Here is a 24,296-nt window from a genome sequence, read left to right on the forward strand (position 1 = left end):
CAGCAAGCTACTTCTGTGGAAGGAGAGGTCATTGTATTCAAATAAGTGAGAAAATCTTAAAAAGGGGGTGAATGAAATAGCTGTTCTCTGTCTTAGGTAAGCTGTAAAAAATGTTAATCTATGAACACAAGATGCGTAGCAGACCTGTCAGAACCGAGGGCTTTCATAACTTTGAAGTTTTCCTCTATTAAAATCAGTAAGTCTACTTTTGAATACTCTTTCTCAATGTCCTTTTTTTTTAGCTGAATGTGGTGCGAGTGTCAGAGGCAATGAGGGAACGTTATTGTCCCCAAATTTCCCATCAAACTATGATAATAACCACGAGTGCATCTATAAGATAGAGACAGAGGCGGGCAAGGGGATTCATCTCAGAGCCCGAAGCTTTCAGCTCTTCGAAGGTGACATTCTCAAGGTAAGAGTCATCTGACTGCCACCCCAACACCCCATTTTCCCAAGGCACGTGTTACTCACCTCGCTGTCACCCAGCCTGCCAGTCATCTACCATGTCCATCTGTCTAGTACCTGGCCTACCATACTCTCCCACTGTCCTTTCCATCCCTGTATTAACCATCCCTGTCACCAAAGCTAGCAAACACCCAACACGTCTGTCTGCCTAGCACCTGTCCTCTCATGCGATTGCCATCTACCATACTCCCCCACTGTCTGTTCCTCTAAAGGACTGGATTAGCCCTCTCTAGCTTCAAAGCTAGCCGGCACCTACTGCGTCCATCTGCTTAGCACATGAGCCCGTTTATCATACGGCACTGGCATTACACCATCTCTGTACTAAATATAGATATGTAGATTAACCTGTGTATCTCTATATACATTTTTTGTTTATTTTTGCGGTGCATTTGGGCAAGTTCAGTGGAGTGCACATGATAGAACAGGTGCAAACTTTGAGATAACTCTGCAATCCTCAATCTAACTTTTTTTAGTCATATATTTGACAAGATGGTTTGAATGTTTGGTATTATTCATGTAAGAGAATATGCAGTGGTTTTAGTTAAGGGCAGTCTTGGGAATTCAATCCTATAGTTCATGTGGCTGTTTTCCTCATTGTGTCTAGCATATAGTAGCGACGATCAAAACATGCAGGGCACTCAGCTTCCTTTTCCACAGTAATTCCCCCTTTTAAATGTGGTCGCAACATTGAGAGCTGAACAGACTGCAATGTAAGAAAGGAAGCAATTCCATCTTGCCTTTGGAGCACACACATAGCGGGGCCCATGTGAAGAAACCAGCACACAGCAAGGCACCCAAATTCTGTCTGCGTTCACAAAATACAAACTCCAACTCTAAATGCCCTAGAATCCATAACAGTTTCCATCTCATGTAAGTGTGTCAAGAAATCTGGACACTTCAGGAAGCTAGGGAAAGGACCGTGGTGACCTGGCCCCAGCGCATGCAAAGAGAAGGGTTCAAGCAGCACGAGGGGAAGCCGTGGCCCTGCCACCTCAGCCACCTGCTTGGTCTGGTGTGAAGGAAGCAGTTTGCCCTGAGCACGATGCCCATGCGTAGCCGTAGAGGGTTCACTTTGCAAAGTCCTAGGGCTTTTGCGTTGTAATTACATATACATGGATTCACAGATGGGATTGGTCGTCTTATATTCAGTAGATAGAACTGACTTGAAGCTCAGCGTGAAGGGACCATGCACACAGCCCATGAAAAGGGAGGAGGTGGAAACCCCTGGTGTGACATCCCTGAGCCATGAAGAGCTGGCCTTGACCTCGGTAGACCTGGTGAGCGCAGGTCAAGAGAACCTTTCAAGTACCTGACTGCCTCGTATGTCCACACTGACTCATTTCAGTGCCAGGATATAGTACCATGATTTTATTCTCACTGTTCTTCCATTTGAATTGTCTTTTAAATGCACATGCTGGCAGTGTGAAGTACTGTAATTAAGAAGTGATTTTCAGCCAGGAAATTAGCATAATGCTACTAACATAAAAAAGTAATGTTAGATCCTAAGTGTATTCTGAATTCTTTGATAACTTCAAATTTAGAAGTCAGTAAGCCTTAAAAGAAAACTTTTAAGTAACTCTTAACTGTACTTTGGCATAGGTGAGGAATGAGCAATACTGCATAAAATGAACCCTGACCAATACAATTGGAAACAGAGGGAAGTATCTTGCTCATCTGCAGGCAGTACAAACTTTTTAATTATGGCAAAAAGGTGATGTGTGGATGCTGTTTTTACTTGCAGAGAAACTGTCAGTCACATGAAATTTTAAGATATTTTGTAGGCACGTATTTTATTGAATATGCTAATGTGTAGCTCAGTGTTTACAAAAGACTGAGTGAAATTATCTTGACTTCTGAGCACAAATTCTGTTCCCTTTGATTCACTTATGCATTCTGAAATTCAGCCATGAACTAAATGTTGTGTGCATGGCCCCTCCACGCACAGACACGGCCTCTCCTTACTTCACATAGACAAGCCACGTGAGAGCTGCACCGCCACTGCGGTGAGAGTGCTGGCAAGGGAACGCGTGCTGGGTGCAGAGGCCGACTCTAACAGAGCCCCGCAAACCTGGGGAAGTCTGTGCTGCGTGCTGCTGTAGTCCTCTCACACCCAGAGGGCTCCACAAACATGCTTCCTCCTTGAGAAGAGCCCCGCGAGGCCCTGCACTTGGACATGCAGGACTGCAGCTCAGGAGGAGTTTCCTGCAGAACCTGGCTAGCCTGGTGCTTTTTCGGAAGGAATTCAACTCAAGGATTCCACCACTGGGTGACAGAGTGGCCTGCAAGTGGACTAAGAGGAACCCTCTGGGGAGATCTGGCCACCTCCCTTTATCCAAATTGTTCTGAACTCAAACTCTGCTTTACACTTGGATAAAATCTCACACTGTGTCTAATGGAGACATACATTAAGCAAGAACTCTGAGTAGCTCTGAGTGATGAAGTCAGAAACAACTTGATCCTACTATGCCAGCATGAGATTACATACACGTATTGAAGGGTTTTTTTTTCTCATTTAATGATTACAGGTGGAAGTCTATTGTGCAACATATGTAGTTTATGTATTTGTTAGAAGAGAGATGAGGGCCCAGCGTGATAGCGTAGTGGTTAAAGTCCTCGCCTTGCACACGCTGGGAACCCATATGGGTGCCATTTCTAATCCCAGCAGCTCCACTTCCCATCCAGCTCCCTGCCTGTGGCCTGGGAAAGCAGTCGACGATGGCCCAAAGCCTTGGGACCCTGTACCCATGTGGGAGACCTGGAGGAAGTTCCTGGCTCCTGGCTTTGGGTCGGCACAGCACCAGTTCATGTGGTCACTTGGGGACTGAATCATCGGACGGAAGATCTTCCTCTCTGTCTCTCCTCCTCTCTGTATGTCTGACTTTGCAATAAAATAAATAAATCTTTAAAAAAGAGGAGAGAGAGGAAAGGAACAAGAGAACATGTATGAGGAAGAAGTATAAAAAAGATATTCAGATATTGGAAGAAGCTACGGAAAACTTAACAGAGGCTAGTCATGGTCTTTCTTAAATCAAGAAACACGTGTTCTTTGGCATAATGTGATGCGTTTTCATCCACACTGTGGTCAGCTACTATTCCAACAAGTGCTCTGCTTTCGTCAGGCTCTGAGTTTCTGGGGGGTAGTGCCTTCTTCACCAGCCGAACTTCAGCCGCAAGGGAAGCACACTGCAGGAAGGCACACCAGGCCAAGCCCCTGGATCTTGACTCATGCCCCTTTCCAGGGCAAGGACTGGCTCCTATCACCCCCCAAAGATGGGGGCCTGTCCCTGAAATGATCCTCTGTTTCACATGAACATCTGGCCCAAACAAGATGTTCCACTTTGCTGTCCACATCCTTACTGTAACCAATCGAGTCGCAAGTATTGGAGAAGGCCAGACACTGAGGACCTAAGAGGAAGACAGCATGGCTCTATTGTTATTGAGGAGGGATTCTTGTATTGTAAAAGCCACAAGCCTGTCTTCTCAGGCAGACTGTGGAATAGGACCAGATTTTAGTGTATCGAGTTTCCTTCACATCCACACAGGATTGGGGGGAACAGTGTATTTTCTCACTTTGCTGGCAGGTCAAAAACATCCCTGGCTAAAATACGGCCGCCCTCTTCCAGCTTCTAAACTCCATAGTCAGGAGGGACACAGCAAGAAAGGTCATGGAGCCTGGAAATGCAAATAACTGCTCAACTTCACCTTGCTGCTTCTCTTTAACTTTTAATTTCAGAATGGTTTTCACTGTACAGAATGAAAAGTGGTGGAATTGTGTGATGATTTCCCAGGGACCCTTTTCCCAGCCTCCCCACCGTCGACATCTTTTCTCAGGATATGGATGGCAAGGAGGGCTTGAACATCATGACTGTGACGTGATGCCGACTTGTCTGTAGGGTTAACAGTAGAGAAGATTCAGCAGCACTAACCGTCCTCTTGGCTTTTTTGTTTCCTTCTTCCTTTTTTAAACTAATGTGAGAAGAGCTGATTCCATGTAGATTATAGACACAGTCTTAACAACATAACGACAGTTTCCTCTCTCATTCTGCCTTTTAATTTTTTCAATAACACATGAAGAATTCCAGAAAGTAAATCAGGAGAGAAAATCATTGGGTTATGAACAATAAATAGATCCCAGGGTGTCAGTTTCACTCATATTAATTGATTCTTTTTTCTTGAAGATTTGAATGTTCTGATAAGAGCACAGTTAGGGTATGGGGACACTCACGCTGTGGATTTCCTTAGGTTTACGATGGAAAGGACAGCTCATCTCGGCCACTGGGAGCCTTTACCAAGAATGAGCTCCTGGGGCTGACCCTGAACAGCACCTCCAATCACCTGTGGCTGGAATTCAACACCAATGGATCAGACACCGACCAGGGCTTCCAGCTCACCTATACGAGTGAGTACACCAGGTGTCGTCCTGATGGTTGTGCGTGGGTATCTCTATCCCTTATCTCACGTGAGCAGTTTTGAACACTGATTGGTTTCCTTGACACCTGCTGGGTTATGAGTTGCACTGTAGTTCTATACACTGTTGACCAGATGGTAAATTTAGACGCATGATGAGAAAATGGTAGTTTGAAGTTTAGATAGTTAGAAGTACTCACAGTTTAATACTAAAATAACTGGACATGAAAAGGAAAGCATGTCATGGCACTTAAGAGTCTCTGGCTTAAAAATATTGAATGTGATTGAGTGTACTCTGACACATATGCATGTGTTCATGAATGAAAGAGTTAGAGCCAGTGGTCTACACTGTGAGCAGGAGTGTATCTGAATAAGTGACACGGTTAGAGCCAGTGGTCTACACTGTGAGCAGGAGTGTATCTGAATAAGTGACACGTACAAACCATGTGTCTGCATAAACACATTCCATCTCTGACTTCTGTACAGCTGGAATGACACTTATTTTTTTTAAGTAAAACATTTTATCAACATTAATTGATCATATTTGGGGGGTATAGTGTGACATTTCAATATACCCACAGCATGTGTGCTGATCAGTTCAGGGTCTCAACAATTCTGTCTTTACCTTCAACTTGCATTTATGTTTGTAGTCATCAGGGGACCAATTCTCACCGAACTAGTGGGCACAAAATCAGAGTTGGGTTGGAAGAAGAAGTCCACAGTGTTTGTTGCAGCAATTTCTTGTTGCAGCAACCCTTGGCATTATCACAGTTGTGCAAAAGTGTCCAGTAGGAAACCTGTGCATCCTGGAATTCACCATAACAAGGTCAGAGCAGAGGTCGCTGGACTGTCCCCTGGTTTGTGTGCCCAGTTTCCAGTGGTGACTTCATGGTTGTCCTGGGCACTCAGCATACTTTGAGCATCATTGCTGTTAGCCTAACCTGTTTGGTAGGAGTGACTGTCTCTCTTGCCTGTGTCACAGTCCATCTGTACCACAAGAGCATAGGCACTCGGCAGTTAAGCCTTTCATACAAAGTATCTGATAGCCAGGACTAGCTATTATTACCCAGTGGGGAAATACATTTACAATATTGAATTCATGGTACTGATGGCTATATGATCTCCATAGTCTTAACTTCTCATTGACTTCTCAGATTTAAACACTAATTAAGCTGAAGAAATCTCAAAACTCTCAAAACACAGTCCTACACATGAATCCAATATACTTCTCTAAAAGATAAGTTAGAAATGAGAAATAGTTAGAGAATATTTGGAACAAATGAGTAAAGCTTAAGACTATGTAAAACCACTTTCAACTATTTTCAAAAGTTTTTATAATTGTTCTTGCAAGTAATTGACTTATGTAAGGAAATATTTAGTATTGAGATAATCCAGATCCATTATAAATGTATGTACATGAGTGAATTAAAAATGTTCCCAGAGTAAAATGTAGGTCATTGAATGCTTGAAACTTTCTGAAATCAATCAAAAAATTATACTCACATATACTTTTCCATTTCACATCTCATCCCAATCCAGATCCTGTTCAGTAGCTCCTTTTATATTTTTTTTCCAAAGTTGGAAACCAAGTCACTGAAATGTTAATTCTTTTCCTGCATTTTCTCACAGGCAGCATATTAGCTGGAATCCAAATCTAGATTCTTCTAAGCTAAACCTTGTTGAGCTTGTCTTCCAATATTTTGTATGAGCTGACTTTGATAGGCATCACGGCTGCTTAACAAGCGTGTAGGTGTCTATAGGCACTGAAAATGAAAAACAGCCAAGCTGCCTTTGGTGCAGATTGGAATAAAGCATGTTCATTAACATGCATGTTTGTTAATATGCATTTGTTAGGCAGCTACTGTTTTCTGAGCAAAGTAAAACATAAAAAGTGCGCCTTTATTTTAAAACATGTTTTATTTCAAACTTGTTTATTTTTTATTTCTTTGATATAACACATTTTGCCTTTTCTTGTGTTTTTAATTATATTTTGAGTTAATACACTGTTAGTACAAAGAGAGCAGATTCAATGTAATTCATAAATACAGTTGTAAGAACGCAAAGGCATTACCTTCCTCCTGCCTCCCTGCTTCCCTGTTCTTCCATCCTTCCCTCCTTCTTCCCTTTCTTTATTCATTTATTAGATTTTAAGATAACATATTTTAGTTTGCATCATTATCAAAAGAGTATTGCCCCACTAAATTGAAAGTTCAACAACAACACATGCAAGTACCCTAGTTCAGTAGGATTGTATATCCATGTGCTCAATGAAGGGAGCAGCACAGGAGCAAAGGCGGTTAGGGCTAGCATCGTGATGCAGCAGGGAAACCAGCACCTGCTTCGTTGGCATCCCATGTGGAGGAGGAGGCATCCCCACTGCTGCACTTTGAAGCTGGTTCCATGCTACTGGCCTGGGGAAAGCAGCACAATCTGCTCCCAGTGCGTGGGCCCCTGCCACACAAAGAAAGACTCAGATGAAATTTGGTTCCTGGCTGCAGCTTGACCCAGCCCTGCTATTGTGGCCTTCTTGAGAGAAAACTAGTGGATGGAAGGTATGTCTCTCAGCAAGTCTCCCTTTCCCTGTAATTCTGACTTTCAAATAAATAAAATAAATCTTGGGAGAGAGAAATAAGGCAGACACGATGGTCTCTAGTAATAAATGTGACTTAGGAGTCACATTTAGCACTTGTGAAACATTGATCACTAAAAATGTGACTATTATTGCTATATAGAAATGAAATATAATCATATTCTCAACTGTGGAAGTAAGCTGTGCATGTTGAAGGAGCCAGTTCATGACCTTGGCTTGCAGGGACTGATGCGTTTGGCTCTTCATACCTTTTACTGAGTTCAATCTTTAACATCTTAAATTTGACACATAAAATGTGTCCTCTTTACCTAAGTTGATCCTCTTCCTAAAGAAAATCTGTATGGCTCCTTGGTCATAAAAGGTAATTCTCATGTGTTAGGATTTCTACAGATGGGGCAGGGGGTAGGGAGTTAGCTTGATAAGTAGCAATTAGGGTTGTCTGAGGATTGTTTAGGGCAATTATTGAAGACTCTAGAATCCCACTGTTCCTCTAGATTAGGTAGAAGTGCCATTCTGCTAATAAGGCCTTGCTGTCTAGGTTACAGCAATCTCTGCTTATACATCCAAACACCTATTTATATTTCCTCTTTACCTCTTTTATTTCCACCAATGAAATGTGAGGTCCGCAGAGGGAGTCTTAATTTATGAGACTACATCTCATCTAAATAGCCACTGAATAAGTGGTCATCAGCCCAGCTGGCCTAGAATTCGCAGGGTAGGAGGGTCAGTCTCCAGGAAAACACATGAGACTATTGAACCTGTGAGGCATGAATACAAAAGTCTACGCTGAATGGAGGTTATGTCAAGGAGAAATGGAGAAACAAGATTGGATTTTGGGGGACCTCATTTTAGAGGCCCTAGAAAACCAAATAGAGGGGCTGGGCAACACCAAGGCAGACTCACTCATAGTACTTGACCAATGACATCACAGAGAAAGCTGGGACTTAAAAAGGGTGACCTAATAGTGGTATAAATTCCAGCACCCAGTAGGTGACAAGGTCCCAAAAAGGCTGTTTCCTCACTGTCACCTGTGCATCAGTGACTTGAGAACAATTGGAGAAAACTTTGTGAATTCAGGCAAACACAGTAGACTGGAGCAGAAATGTGATCACCAGACTTCACAAACTGAGTCGTCAGGTAGCATGTGCTGTGTATCCTAAAGCAGAAGGAGCAGGAGAAAGCTATGTTCATGGCCTGGAGGGACAGGCATGCACATCACGAAGAATTTGCAGGGGCCATCCAAGGTGTCCGAGTCCTACTTCCCTTTCAGTGTGTCCTCACCTTTATCTCATTAACTCTTCACTCTGATTCAGCAGATACCAGCAACATCCTCTTAAGGCTTTGGTGTCATTGCAGCTCTCCCAGCTAAGAGATGATTTATTAAGGTGAACCATGGGAAGCTCGCATAGACTGACTGCATTAGTGATTCTAAGTGAGGAAGTCATGTGATCCTGTGATGCAATGCATGTGCGAGGTATCTGACCTGCAGAAGTATCCTGGGAGGTTTTGGAAAAGCAGCTGTCACCCTTGGCCACTGAGTTTCACTTGTGTTTTGTATCTTTCTGGCCCAGACCATGGGGCAAGGGACAGGCACCAGGGATATGTCCAGAATACTGTGGACAAGAGGCTTCCTGTGTGGCCTGCCCCACACTGATCAGGTTAGGAGGGACACCTTCACTACAATTCCTAACTCCATGGAATCCTAGCCACCAGATCCTCCAGAATCTTCAACTTGTGTCTTGAACCTATGACTCTTGTCTGAAAGCATCTCAGTGCTGTATGAGTTTGAGAGTGGTTGCTTCAGCCTTCCATGTGGGAAGAGCAGGACGCGGAGGAGGGGGATGCCCAAGGTAGTGAAGGGTGGTCCTCCCGCTCTCCTTCTTCCAGTTCGAAACTTGACTACCCGTGAGATGGGCAGGGCTGGCCCTGGTGGGCCAGAGGCCATGGGCCTGGTAGATAGCGCATGTGTTTTGTTGGTAGAACTTTTGCATGATGCCTGATTTGGTGCTAGAGAAGCCCATTGAAATGATAATGAGCTGTCCTATAGATGCAAGGGAACAATGTGTGAAGGAAAGCCGCCCTCCACGGCACAGCTGAGAAGGAAAGGAGACAGTGCCTCAGTTAGGTTGTTCCAGGGACTGTGCACAGCGATGCCAGTGTGGGACTGCAGAAGTGTTTTCTGTGCTCAGAAACTACCTCTAGCTCTGTGTACATATGCTACTCCAACACACAGCTCTACAAGAAGGAAGTGGGAAGACAGCTGGCTGGGGACAGAGTGCCTCAGACGGAGGCACTTGTGCTGTGTAAATTCCGAGGAGTTACTCTGCACCTCTGGGCCCCAGCCTCCAACCTGGTAGGGTGGAAGTATCATAAGGTACTGTGTGAATGGCTGTAAGCATTCAAGGTGAATCAGGACAGCCAAGCTTGGGTCTGCTCCCTTGGTGGGAACCCTTGGTGAGTCCAAGTTGCTGATACTGTGGGCATTTTGTGCAGAGCTTCCTAATGTGGACACAAACCATCCACTGCCTGTCAGTCCCGCTGCACCACTCTTCGCTGTGGTTATCACAGAACCAGGAGTGTGAGTGTGGAGACTGCCCACACATAGCACTGGCCATTGGCAAACTCGCAGGCCTGGCTCATGAGGTGCCCGAGTGCAGGGCAGCAGCAGGCTCGGCCTGAGTCACCTGCACCATCTTGACTCCCTGCCCTCCGTCATCAGCAGCTCACTTTGCACAGATGCAGACCATCGCTGATAGAGAAGTCAGCATAGTTTCTTGTCAATTTGCTTGCTGTTCAGAGGGGAAGGGAGACTGTTCCAAAAATTGCATTCTGGGGCCTGGCAGCGTGGCCTAGCGGCTAAAGTCCTTGCCTTGAACACCCCGAGATCCCATATGGGCACCGGTTCTAATCCCGGCAGCTCCACTTCCCATCCAGCTCCCTGCTTGTGGCCTGGGAAAGCAGTTGAGGACGGCCCAAGGCTTTGGGACCCTGCACCCTCGTTGGAGACCCGGAAGAGGTCCCAGGTTCCTGGCTTCGGATTGGCGCGCACCAGCTGTTGCGGCTCACTTGGGGAGTGAAACATCAGACGGAAGATCTTCCTCTCTCTCCTCCTTTCTGTATATCCGGCTTTCCAATAATAATAAATCTTTTAAAAAAATTGCATTCTGGACATCCCTTGTTGGATTTAGAGAATGACTACAAGGGTGCTTGCTGATCTGAGCAGGCTGTGCACTGTTGTCTGGTGGTGCCTGCAGTGTATATCTGGCCATAAGCAGGCTTCACAGCACGGGGAGAGTCCTGCTGTGGCACCCAGTCTTAGAGCCAGAGGGCGTTTACAGTGGGTGCCCTGGCCGTGCTCTGCTGCCCCTTTGCTTGCCATCCCACATTTGCCTTGGTGACTCGCGGGTGGGGTAGGGATATTTGGTACAGGTGGCTGATTGAGAAAAGCTTATGCAGGCTGGGGGTGTGTGAGGCTCTTGTCCCATTCTAGGACATGCTTGCAGGAAGGCGGCGACACTAACTCTGAATGCACCCTTGTAAAGGAAAGAGTGTCCCAGTGTACACATGCTAGCGAGAAATACCAGGCGCTGCCACAGCAGGTACTGTGAGCATGCAGTGTGCACGGACATGGTATGTAGCTGCTGAGAACACAGATGGAGGGACCGAGACAGCTCGGAGATACCATTAATGCGCAGTGTGCACAGACACGGTATGTAGTCACTGAGACCACACCTCGAAGTGCTGAGACAACCCGGAGATGCCAGGAGTGTGCAGTGCACATGGACACAGTTTGTAGCTGATGGCCTTATGTGGGATTGACTGATGTTCTGAAAAGGACGATGTCATACTTTGAGGGTGTTCCTCTTTGCAAATGTTTCTAAGTGGCAGACCACAAATGCAGTTCCTACCATCTAGTCGTATAGATAACGAATACATTACAACTTTCCTAGACATTCTTTTGTGTAACATATCAGCATGCCGGATTAGAGTGAAATTGTAGCATTCCAGTAGTAGAATTCACTGCCTTCTCAATTTTCTTCATGTGTTGTACCATAAAGGAGCTTTGGAGCCATGACCTGCTTTGGCAGCTCATCATGTGAGATTTTGTTGTCACTGTGTAGTTTATAAATACAAAACCTTGAGGACAATTGTGTTCTTAAGTAGATATTAATGTACCAGAGGCAATTCTTGGAAAATTTATAATTTCAGGTTTATAATTTATAATTTCCAGTTATTATAACTGGGCCAGTTGTAATAAGAAACATTTGTGCAATTTTATTTTGAAAGAGTCATATAATGAATACAAGTGATATAGTGAATGCTTTGTGGATGTCAGTAAAAGGGTTTTATAACTTTCCTTATCTTTTAAATATTTATTTATTTATTTATTCTATGGCAGTGTCACCAATGGAGAGAGGGAAAGAGAGAGAGGAAAAGGGAGAGGGAGATTTTCTATCCTCTGCTACATCCTCCAAATGTCCACAGCTGCTAGGATCAGGAGCTTCTCCCAATTCTTCCACACGGGTAACAAGAGCCTAAGCACTTGGTCCATCTTCTGCTGCTTTCCCAGCACATTATCAGGAAGGGAAATTGAAGGTGGAGCAGCCAAGACATGAACCAACTGATGCGGGATGCTGGAGGTGCAGACAGTGGCTTAACTTGCTATGCTACAGTATTAACCCCGACATGTCTTTTATTCAATCAATATCTCCCTCTCTTAATTCAAGTTGTTTACTTCTATGTTCTTGAAAGGTTTTTCTTTGGCACTTTGTGTTGCTTTGCTGATTTCCCATGAATGCCATCTGCTTTGCACTTTGTTTGCTGTTGCTGAGCTCTGATATGACAGGAGATTTTAGCATACAGACTCATAGCATGTTAAGATGTGCGATATGGAGAGACTGGGATATAAGCTGATGATTGCCAACAGCAGAGAGCCAAAAGAGTGATTTTTCTCATTAGGTCTTAAGACAAAGGCTTATTTAATAGTATTCACTTGATATTTGAAAGGTTTGACAACAAATAGAATTTTGTAAGATATTTTGGGCAAGTATTTGGCATTGAGTGTCTGCCATGTGGTCCTATATCTGACAGGTGGTAGAGGATGTAGTCTACTCTCCGGGGTCAGAAGATAAAGTGGGAGACAGATGCTGAGCCAAGGTGGATGACTGGGGTCTGGGTATCATTGCAGTATGGATGGCTCAGGTCCTTGCTTATAGGAACTTCAGACAGGCAGGGGTCACACCAGAGACTCAGATGCTGGAAATAGACTTAGTAGACACACGTAGGTTAGAGGAACAGAACACTGATGTTGGGAGAATAAATGGCTCTAGTCAGTCACTGCATTTCTGTTACAGGACTAAGCTAGCAGCACGGATGACTGTGGATTGGGTCTTAGAAGCTGACACACTCCTGTGCATGTTTGAGGGCAATGCCCTACAGACACTGGGACCCTGGTCTGCTGGAGGGACTCTGAGACCCAGTGTCCATGTGACATTGTGACAAGGGTTGCTAAGCTGCTACCTAAGCCCAGCATGTCATATGGGAGTACTGCTTCAAGTCGTGGCTGCCTGCTTCCCACCCAGCTTCCTGTTGGTGCACCTGAGAAGGCAGCAGAAGATGTCCTGTATACTTAGGCCCCTGCCAGCATTACCAAAGCCCTGGGATTTTAGTCATCTGGCAAGTGAACCAGTAGATGAAAAATCTCCTCCTCCCTCCCTCCACTCCTGCCTCCCTCCTCCTCCTTTTCTCTTCCTCCCTTTCCCTCTGTCTCCTTCTCATCCTGCCTCTTTCCATCCCTCCTCTTTCTCTCCTCCCTCCTTCTTAGTTGAAAGCAAACAAGTAAGTCAATCCTTAAAAATATGAAGTGATCTGTCACTTAGAGACTGGAAGTCAGCCCAGTTGCAGGAGCTGGATGTTAGAAAAGAAGCATCAGAGTGCCAGGTGCACAGGAGGGACAGAAGGAAGCAGGGTCTTGGATCTTGAGATCAAGTCACAAAGCTTTCGTGTTTCACAGTTTGTTCACAAGGGGAACCAATGTTTAAACCTCTAAGTATTTACACTTAACCCCGTGGCCCATAGTTCTTAGTTCTCTTTGCTTTAATATTGAATTCCGTTCCCTCATGTTGAGCTGCAGACCACTTACTATATTATAGCCAGGTTGTAGTGCAAGGGCTGCCACTGAAATGATTCTCACAGGAGTTCTCAAGGTCAATATAGTGACATTGAGCTGTGAAGACAAAGGAAGTCAATAAATTGAACTCTAACAGCTTCAATCTAATATTTTAAAAAACTGGCATATTAGAACACGCTAGAATTGTGTATTCAGGATTTATTGCGCTGTGAAGAGACAGAATGAATCAAACAACAAACCTTCTCGTCACCCTTGTGGCTGCTGGGATTGCTATGTGCAAACCATTCCAACCCACGACTGCAGACATGCATGTCTATTTCTTTATCAACTGCACCTTACTGTTAAGAGTTCTGCCTTTGCCTCTATAGGAAATCCCACAGAATCATGTTGTACATGTACATTCTGTAATGTAGTGGCTTTCAGCAGACGGAATACAATAGAGCATGCATTGGGACACAACAACTAGGCGGTTGCATCAAGGAGCCTGTGAGGAATCTAATCAAAACGTAACAAGGGAGGCGTTTCATATAGAGAGATCCATGAAATATATGCTTAATAGTTTTACTAAACATCATTAAGGAAGTGCTTGGGTCAAGCACGATGTCCTTACTTTAGTTTATTTGAGAATCCAAGAGACAAGAAGACACAGAGCTCCTATCTGCTTCTCTGTTCTCCAAGTGTCCACAAAAGCCAGTGGTAGGCCAAGACTGAAACTGGCAGCCAGGAACTTGATCCAGGGCTCCCACGAAGTGGACAGGAACCCAGCTGCTTGAGCCATCATGGCTGCCACCCAAGGTCTGCCTTGGTAGGAAGCTGGGGTCAGGAACTGGGGTCAGGTGTTGAACCTAAGAGTGTCCTAATATCTGTGTCACCATCCTACCTCTTGACAGCCTTGTGAAGACTTGCAGTTGTGTATATAGATCAGCCACACTGTGAAAGCCTTAGATTTAAGCCTGCTCTGGGCGATGCTGCCTTAGATCTTCTCCCAGCTCTGGAGGGAGGCTGGCAGACAATATGCTGTAACTAACTTATGGAGCGCTGCTTAGTGGATTTACTCCACTTCAGTATGCAAATTAGAGGCAGACATGGCCATGCAAGTCTGTCTCCTGCCTTCTAACTAAATGTATTCTCATACTTCCTAATGTTCAGGAATGCATGTTATCACGACTAATGTCTAAGAGTTGGCAAGGCTGCAGAGAATCCCATGAAACCACAGCATGCTTGACTTCTGCAGTAGTATGAGAATTGTCTGATAGGGTCCTAGGCTACCTGTAACGTGCAACGGATGTCATGACCCCCTGGCCCCACTGGAGTCAGCCAGGGCTTACTGATCATGTAGCTTTGATCAACTTTCCACAAAAACTTTTAACTGTGTCAGTGGTTTTCTTGATGTTTTAGGGAGACTTTGAGACTGAGTCACACTACTACTTGTTTTCCTCAGCCAGAGTTGATGAATATGTCATTGGCCATCATTGTAACTATGAGAAAGAAAGCATCCGGAGAGACACAACCCAAGGCCATGAACTTGGGTGTAAAATAAAACTAAGGGTGGCCAATGATACCACCAATTGCTATGAAATCTAAACTGTTAGGAGAAATGGTGACAGGTTCCTGCCTGTTGTTCTTCAGAGGTAATAAAAACTGGTAACTGCTGAGTTAGTCCATCCTAGACATGTAGGTTCACAGAGACCCTTGGTGCAGAAGGTTGGACACTCAGGTACCTGTACACCTGTCTGAAAGGAATACCAGGAGGATGAGTCCCGGCTCATCTTGATTCTCATTTTGAATTTTATTGCATATGTTGCAGCACTCGCTTTTTAAAATTTAAAAGAAGTGTATTTGTTTGAAAGGCAGAGATAGAATGAAGCGTGTTATGCCATCCTTTGCTTCCTTCTCCAAAGAGCCACAGGGGTCAGGACTGTGCCACTGTGATGCCAGGAGCCAGCAACTCCATCTGGGTCTCCCAAAGGCTTGAGCGGTCTTCTGCTGCTCACAGGTGCACACTAGCAGGAATCCAGAGTCGGGGGCAGAGCTGGAAGTGGAGCTGTGCTCTCCGACAGAGGAGGAGAGTGTTCAGTGCGGTTCTTAGCTGCTGCACCAGTTGCTATCCTGAGTTATGACAAGTGAGATGCTGTTAACATGGGACAAAATAGATGAAGGTTCAGACTCACCTAAGGAAGTTTGTGGACTGTTTGGATGCTGGACACCGTAGTCAAACACATGTTTTTGTTATGTGAACATATTCGAAACACTGATGTGAAAAAGTTTCATTTGTTAGATCCCATTGCCAACCCATTGAACTAAAGGATATGAAACAAATATGGAGGTAACTGGTAATTAACTGGTAATACTGAGCTTGGAATTTGCAAAGATTCTGAAGAGAGACGGTTAACACCATTCAACAGTGAATACCAAGAACTAACACTCATGGTCAAGAGTTTCATTTAGAAACTGTAGCATTTCCTATCAGGAATCTGTGCTATCAGAAATAAAATTATTGTGTAGGCAGGTTACACAGGAAAAAATTTCTCTGTGGCGGAGTTTTTGATTTATCACAATCCAGTGCATTCTTCTTGTCTAATGGTTAAGGATCCAAAATAGTATAATCCACAGATAACCTCTGTGCACAGGGAATGCTGTCATTCAAGAAACTTCCAGAAATAGTCCTGCACTTCAGGAAGAAGCAACACCTGCATGAGGTGGTCCTCTTACCAAGAAGAAGTCATTTATCTGTCCTGCTGCAAGCTGACTGTTCGTGTCATTATTTCTTTCAATCTTTACTCACTTTGTTTTTAAAATGTGAAATACCTGTTTCCTGACTTAAAGGCATAGAATAGTTGTAAAATTATTAATCAGCAAGTGAAAGAAATTGTTCCAGCTCTAATGAGAATGTGAAGTTGTTCAGGTTGCCGACTGACCAGGACTGGCGGAAGCATGGAGCTTGGGCCTGCAGCAGGGAAGGGTTTGAGCAGAAGTGAGGAGGCCTATGAGCCTGGCTCAGAGGCCCAGAGTCTTAGACCTTGCTCATCGGAGTCCCATTAGTGACACCATCAGGACCTGTCTCAGCAAGCAGGGAAGGGTGGCATGTTCCTGGGAGGGAGGGAAGCTTTGACCCAACCTGACCACTTTAGGAAGCATAGGAGGGAACAGACATCTGAGCGCTGCATCAAGGGCAGGTCCCCCTAACCGGTGGTCACTTTCATGGATAACAACCAAGAGAGGAGAGGTGAAGGCCATTCAAGATGTTGTGTTGGGTATCCTGGAGATGTGTCCAGAGGCATACAAATGCTGAGCGCTGCATCAAGGGCAGGTCCCCCTACCTGGTGGTCACTTTCACAGGCAGCCAACAAGAGAGGAGAGGTGCAGTTGAGTGTTAAGGGTGTCCTGGAAATGTGCCGCTCTCCTATGACTGCTTGCATCCACAGCATCTGTGGAACTTTTCTGATTGCCTGCATTGTGTGATTTTGCAACTAAGCACAGCACAGGGCCCAGGGTACATGAACCTTCATGTGTCCCTGTGTAGGCAGCAGGGACAGTGGCTTGTGGGTACCATGGGGTTAGATTACCCCGAAGTTCGGGTATTGGGTGGTCTGATCCATTAAGGTCCAAGACCAAGCCGTGCGAAGATGACTGCCACTCACACCCCGCAGTTAGGCAGATGGATGGCAGTCACTCAGCAAAAGTCTTAGGGAGAATGAGATATGGAGAGGGAGCACCAGCACCCCTACTTCCTGCCACCGTGATGTGCTGGCATGGTCTGGTTGTGGCTATCACTTCCTGCTTATTGATGAGCTCACCACACTGCCTGTGGTGGCACATTCCCGCCCAGAATGAGGCACGTCCTTTGTATTTATAGTTGTAGGATAATAAAAGTAGCAGCATATGAATCAGAGCAACAGCGATAAATTCAAGTGTTGTGGATAATTCCTTACACTTAGATGGTGTGTCATGATGAGGAGCTCAGAATGCTTCCATCAATCCTTTGCTTTGCTTATAAAACCCCCCTTTCCCTGGTGGGGGAGGAATAAATAGGCATTGTAGTTCCCATGGAACCCCAGGGAAGCTGAACAGTTAGGAAACCCAAAGAGATACCAGGCAGCCCCCAGGCCCCGGGCCAGGAAAGGGTGCCACCTGTCGCTCACTGCCTGAGGCCCTGGGGAAGCAGAAGAATCAGGAGACCCAGAGAACACTGTGAGGACGCAGCCCCAAGCGCCAGGCCGGGGATGAGTGCCCCCTTCCCACTGCCTGAGTCCTGCAGGGCTGAAACAAGTGGGGACCCTGGACTGTATCAGGAGCAGATAGAGTCCTTCAAAGGTCTCCTTGCCTGTTGGGCTCCGTGCCCCTACAGACGCTTGGAAGGACAGTCTGAAGTTGGGGTTGCTCCAAGGAAGCAGCCTGCTGACTGCACCCTGGAAAGCTCCAGAGCTCCTGCCCTCAGGTGGGGCTCCTGCCACACAGGCCTTCACTTTCTGTAAGATGATTCTGTGTATCACAAGTGATGGCATCAGCACAGCAGCCTGAAGCCCCAGCCAGCAGAGACTGCACCTGCGCTTCTTAGTTACAGATAGGCTCCTTTGGATGCAGGGAGGTTTGTTACTGCCAGGCAATGGTTTATTCGTACTGTGCAGGTCCCATGAACTTTGGGTAGCATGCTCATCCAGTAAGAGGCCGTCACTCCTGCTTGCAGCTCACCAGCTTGCTCCCAGACATACACACCTGGAAGCTGGGCGCAGTCTGTGTCCTTGTTTCCTAAACCGCCATTAGGCCCCAATATCCATGACAGACAATAAGGAAGGAGCCCCAGCTTGTATTTCTCTGTGACAGTAAAATATGTTTGAAACGTGAGTTTTCAATTTGGATATTTCTATCTAAAACCAAATGAATATGAATGTAAATATTACAGATCTTTCCACCATGGAAATTTTAACTCTATACTGAAAAGCCTACAGTAGAAATAAATGATATTTTAAAAATAGCTCATTTCTGTTTTCTTAACACTCTTTCTCCATTGTCCACTTTAAAATGAATGGGTTTCTTATGGTTTAAACTATGTGTCTAAAACTAAATAAAAAATAAAATCATACAAATCTTAAAATAACAGTATATCCCTACCTTTAAAATTCAAATTCAGTTTTATAAATACGTTGTTTCTTTAAAAAATGTAAAATATTGAAAGTGACCATTTGTGAAGGTTGAGATTACAATATTTTTTAAAGATTTATTTATTTTTATTACAAAGTCAGATATACACAGAGGAGGGGAGACAGAGAGGAAGATCTTCCGTCCGATGATTCTCTCCCCAAGTGAGCCGCAACAGCCAGTGCTGTGCCGGTCCAAAGCCGGGAACCAGGAACCTCTTCCAGGTCTCCAACGTGGGTGCAGGGTCCCAGTGCTCTAGGCCGTCCTCGACTGCTTTCCCAGGCCACAAGCAGGGAGCTGGATGGGAAGTGGGGCTGCTGGGATTAGAACCGGTGCCCATATGGGATCTCGGGGCGTTCAAGGTGAGGACTTTAGCTGCTAGGCCACGCCACCGGGCCCGAGATTACAGTATTATAAATGTTTTCCGGTTACGATATTTGGTTTACAATGTGGGGACTCTTCTTTTTACTTCTTTTTATTATTATCATTTTATGATACAGTTCCAGAGGCTCTGTAATTTCCTTATCCCCTCCCCAGTTCCCTCCCCCCTCACTGAGTTGCCCTGTGTCAGTACTATAGCATTTGCCACCTGTTGTTCAGGATAGGCTCTCTCTGTGCTGATATTTAATTTCAGAAGACACCAAACGCTACATTCATGCTATTTTTAGCTATTGTGTGATTTGGACATCACATTTGATGAAGATTGAATGCTAGCATGGATGCTTACAGCAGCTTTTTTTTTTTTAGGTCAGTGCTGGCTGTTTGGATAATTAGAAGTATCAAGGGTCTTTATAAGCAAGTTTAGAGTATCAGGGTTTAAAATAAAAGCCTATCAAGTTTCATTTTTTGAAACATTATCTTTAAGGTACATTTATATATATGAAACAGGAGAGCGGGAGCTCTTTGGAGAGGCATTTACTTGCTGGCTTGTCTGAAGGGCAGAGAAACCCAGCACCTTGTTTAGCCAGGCGTTGTGGAGGTCATCAGGTTCCATGCTGTGTGGCAGGCTGGGAGGCTGGGGAGAGGGGTCCTGCAGCATTGCTGGAAACTGCTGCGCCCCAGGGCACACACAACCACGTGCTCACATCCCTGCAGGAAGCATCTCTGAGGAGCATGCCAGCATGCCTGGCGGAGGACAGGTAGCTCATATGGAAGCTGCCTTCTCTGTCTCTGGGTGCGAGGCTGTCTGCACATCGGCTGCCCTGTGCTACCGCATGGCCCCGAGGCCAGCAGGGACGTTCCTCCCCTGCATGGAGCACTCGCTGCCCCAGCAGTCCACAGGACCAGGCCTGCATCTGCAGATGGAGATGCGATCTGGAACCATGGGACACGTGTGTGGGATTCACAGGACTTGTCCTTCAGCCATGGAGCGTGTTAACTGCTACATGTTATTTCACACTGTACGGACTGTGAATCCTCTGGCGGGGGGGGGGGGCAGAGGAGGCACTTTAAGCTTGTGTGAGGCAGGGTGAATGCATAGTGAATGCAGGGGTCAGAGCATGAGCCTGAGAGCTGTGCGAAGATTTTCTCTCTTTCATGTTATACCCATCCGTATATTGGATCAAGGTATATTAAGAAATCATCCTCTCAAATATATTGCAGCTCTAAAAATGAAGTAGTAGATGAAGCCCTCGCATTGATTTCACTGGCTCTGTCATGAAGCAGAAATCATAATTAAAAGTATAATACTGACTTTTATGGTAAGAATAAGTCTTCCCCTTCAGCATTTTGTGTTTTGATTATGTATGAGTATGGTGTTGACCTTGCCTTTGACCTCCCAGTCTACAAAGAAAGAATTTTTTTAAAAAATTATTTATTTTTATTGGAAAGGCAGATATACAGAGAGGAGGAGAGACAGAGAGGAAGATCTCCCCACTGGGATTAGTACCAGTGCCTATATGGAATCCTGGTGAGGACTTTAGCCATTAGGCTACAGTGCTGGGCCCCAAAGAAAGAAATTTAACAAGGGACCAGAATTGCTGGTGGAAAGCTGGGTCTCAGATAGCAGAGAGCACAGAGGTTCGAGTCTCACGGTCAGTGCCCGCGTGTGTTCTCGGTGTTCTGGCTTGGCTCGTGGCTATGTTAGATGGTGTTTGTCACTGCTTATCCTCCACGACACACTGTTAACCACTGCAATGTGTTCAGTTCCTTCGTGGAAGTCATCAACAGGGTTCTGTGGTTCTGTGGCTTCATCCAGCATTCTATCTGAAACAGCACCGGAGCAGTGTGCCCAGGAGGGCACGTGCTTCTCCTCACGGCAGCTGGCACACCAGCTGCCTTCTTCCTGCCTCGTCTGCTCAAGGTAGGCCATCAGCCTGCAGGAACCTGTCAAGCTCCAAGCCCGGCTTGCGAGCTTGCCCACCTCACCCACTCTCACCCCGCTCAGCCCCTGTACTCTGCTGCTGTAGGCTCATTGCTGTTGCTGAAGAAGCATCAATGCGGGCCTCCCGGTGTCTCTCTTCTGATCATCTCCCTGCACATACTTGCATCTGCTACTTGGTTTCCCATCACGTCCCAATGAGATCTCTACTCCTTGTGCTGCTCGCTAGTCTGCAATGGGCTTTCCCATGGGAAAGTCCTTTTCTATCTTTCATCCAGGGCCCTCCTCACCCTAGTCCTTGCTTAGTTAACATGAATAGTTGGAAAAAACAAACCTCACCCTCCTGCAAGGTAAGAGGATCACCTGCTCCAGTGGCTCTGAACACTTGTGTGTCGAGCATGTTCTGTCTGTAGGATTCTGACTTGGTCTATGTATCCAGCCAGACCCACGCACACTTTATTTCTTCTGTAAAGCCCTGTGCTCTCCTCTCTTCACCTTCATCCAGTCCTTTGCTGTAGTATTTTCTGCCTTTTCCCACAGCTGTTAATCTTCCTGTTTATGTAATTAACCCGACTGTATAAAACGGGAGCCTTGTTTCATTCAGCTCTACTCGTAATGCACAATGAAGTTCTTGGCTCAAAACCAATAATAAATACTTTGAGAGCCAAGTAAAAAAACAAATAAACAAACAAAACAACAAAAAAACGCTGCTCCTGAGTTCTTTTTTAAAATTTTATTTCTTTTTATTATTATCATTTTATGATACAATTCCATAGGCCCTGGGATTTCCCTTATCCCCTCCCCAATTCCCTCCCCCTCACTGCGTTCCCCTATAGCATTACTGTAGTATAGTTCTTCATACACAGTAATATGTTCATTATTGTGGGCATGGAAAATAGCACAGAGATATAGTAAGATATAGTATGGAAGTAGAGATGCATACTGCATTGCATCCTCACATCTGGATATGACAGTCTCCATTACACAGTTACTGTACATCCCCTTCAATGAAAAGCCACAAAACAAACTCAACAGCAGGAAGAAAAATAGAAATTTACAGTGTCATGAAGTTAAATAGCATGCTACTAAATGTGATAGTGTCCATTACACAGGTACTATACATCCCCCTAAACGAAAAGCCACAAAACATAAACAACAGAAAGAAAAAAAAGAAATTAACAACACAATGAAGTTAAATAACAAGCTACTGAATGACTAATGTGTCGCTGAAGAAATGAAAAAGAACTTTCTTGAAGAGAATGATTCCACTGTATGATCTATGAGTCATTGAAGAATTTAATCAGAAGAAAGTGTTTTGAAGAGATGAAACCAACAAAAAAATCCAAATCCATGAGATAGAGTTTCTGCTGATACTTGTTGGTGAGATATGTCTCCTGTAGGCAACAAATAAATGGGTTTTGTTTTTTAATCCAGCGTTCTACTAATCTAGAATGTTTGATTCATAAGTTTAAGCCATTTACATTCAGGGTTAATACAAATAGGTGGTAATTTCTGTCATTTTAGCGATAGGTTGTTCATTGATTTAGTCTTCTGTAATTATTTTACTGGGGTGTTCTTCACATGTTCCTTTGGTTGTGGTGGGTACTATTCCTTTTCTTTGTCAAGAGAACATCTTTGAGTATCATTTGTAGGGCAACTTTGGAAGAGGCATATACTTTTAACTTTACTGTGGAAAAATTTTATTTCATTTTTAAAGACAAAGGAAAGTTTTGCTGGGTACGTTATCCTGGGCCGACAATTTTTTGCTCTTAGAATCTGGAATATGTCACTCCATCCTCTTCTGGCCTGTAGAGTTTCCTGTGAGAGGTCTCCTGTGAGTTTAATTGGCATTGCTTTATATGTCAGTTGTTTTTTTATTTGCATATTTAAGAATCTTTTCCTTATGTTCAAATGAAGAAAGCTTGATTATCATGTGTCGTGGTGCTCCTGAGTTCTGAACCCAGTGTGACAGCAGTAGGCAGCAGCACTGCTTCGGTGTGTTCCAGAACTCTGGCTGGACAGAGGGAGGGCGGGTTAGTCCCTGCTTTGGTGTGTTCCAGAACTCTGGCTGGACGGAGGGAGGGCAGGTTAGTCCCTGCTTTGGTGTGTTCCAGAACTCTGGCTGGACATAGGGAGGGCGGGTTAGTCCCTGCTTCGGTGTGTTCCAGAACTCTGGCTGGACGGAGGGAGGGCAGGTTAGTCCCTGCTTTGGTGTGTTCCAGAACTCTGGCTGGACATAGGGAGGGCGGGTTAGTCCCTGCTTTGGTGTGTTCCAGAACTCTGGCTGGACATAGGGAGGGCGGGTTAGTCCCTGCTTTGGTGTGTTCCAGAACTCTGGCTGGACGGAGGGAGGGCGGGTTAGTCCCTGCTTTGGTGTGTTCCAGAACTCTGGCTGGACATAGGGAGGGCGGGTTAGTCCCTGCTTTGGTGTGTTCCAGCACTCTGGCTGGACGGAGGGAGGGCGGGTTAGTCCCTGCTTTGGTGTGTTCCAGAACTCTGGCTGGACATAGGGAGGGCGGGTTAGTCCCTGCTTTGGTGTGTTCCAGAACTCTGGCTGGACGGAGGGAGGGAGAGTTAGTCCCTGCTTCGGTGTGTTCCAGAACTCTGGCTGGATGGAGGGCAGGTTAGTCCCTGCTTTGGTGTGTTCCAGAACTCTGGCTGGATGGAGGGCAGGTTAGTCCCTGCTTTGGTGTGTTCCAGGACACTGGCTGGACAGAGGGCGGGTTAGTCCCTGCTTTGGTGTGTTCCAGGACACTGGCTGGACGGAGGGTGGGTTCCTGGGTTCTGTACCCTTCCATGCTCTTGCTGAGTCACTCCAGATGCCACATCCCTCAGTTGGCAATACCTTAATGGAGGCTAGAGTGATTGGTGTCCTCCCATGCAAATGCTAGGATGGGAATGGATGGCAACCCTAGGAATGACTGGGACTTCTGCACAAGAACAGACTGCATCAAATAGTGAAGACTTGGCTTCATTTGATGAATTCAGAATTATGAAATGCCTCAGGATCGACTGCTGTGATTCTTGATGTGGCTTAGTTTATAACGATGTGATGACTGATCTGATTACACAAATACGATGGTTGCAGAGAAACAGATAAATACTTGGGGTAACTGATTCGGCATTTCACATTAAAGTTTAAATATCATGTACATCCTGTGTACTGTTGTTATTTTTGGAAGATTTGAAGCATCTTTCCATTGGTTCTGCTTCCAGTACCGTAAAGTATTGCCATCACTAGTAAA

The 24,296-nt window shown here is 45.3% G+C and overlaps 1 protein-coding gene across 1 annotated transcript in view; it reads left to right on the forward strand.

Annotated features, from left to right (window-relative positions):
• Positions 1 to 24,296, forward strand: part of CSMD1 (CUB and Sushi multiple domains 1) — a 652,915-nt gene that overhangs the window by 373,271 nt on the left and 255,348 nt on the right. Inside the window, exons 18-19 of the mRNA XM_058666667.1 lie at positions 243 to 412; positions 4,708 to 4,864. Coding sequence (XP_058522650.1) covers positions 243 to 412; positions 4,708 to 4,864 — 327 coding nt within the window. The remainder of the gene's footprint in view (positions 1 to 242; positions 413 to 4,707; positions 4,865 to 24,296) is intronic.

The sequence above is a fragment of the Ochotona princeps genome, chromosome 7 (genome assembly GCF_030435755.1).
Source record: "Ochotona princeps isolate mOchPri1 chromosome 7, mOchPri1.hap1, whole genome shotgun sequence".
NCBI lineage: Eukaryota > Metazoa > Chordata > Mammalia > Lagomorpha > Ochotonidae > Ochotona > Ochotona princeps.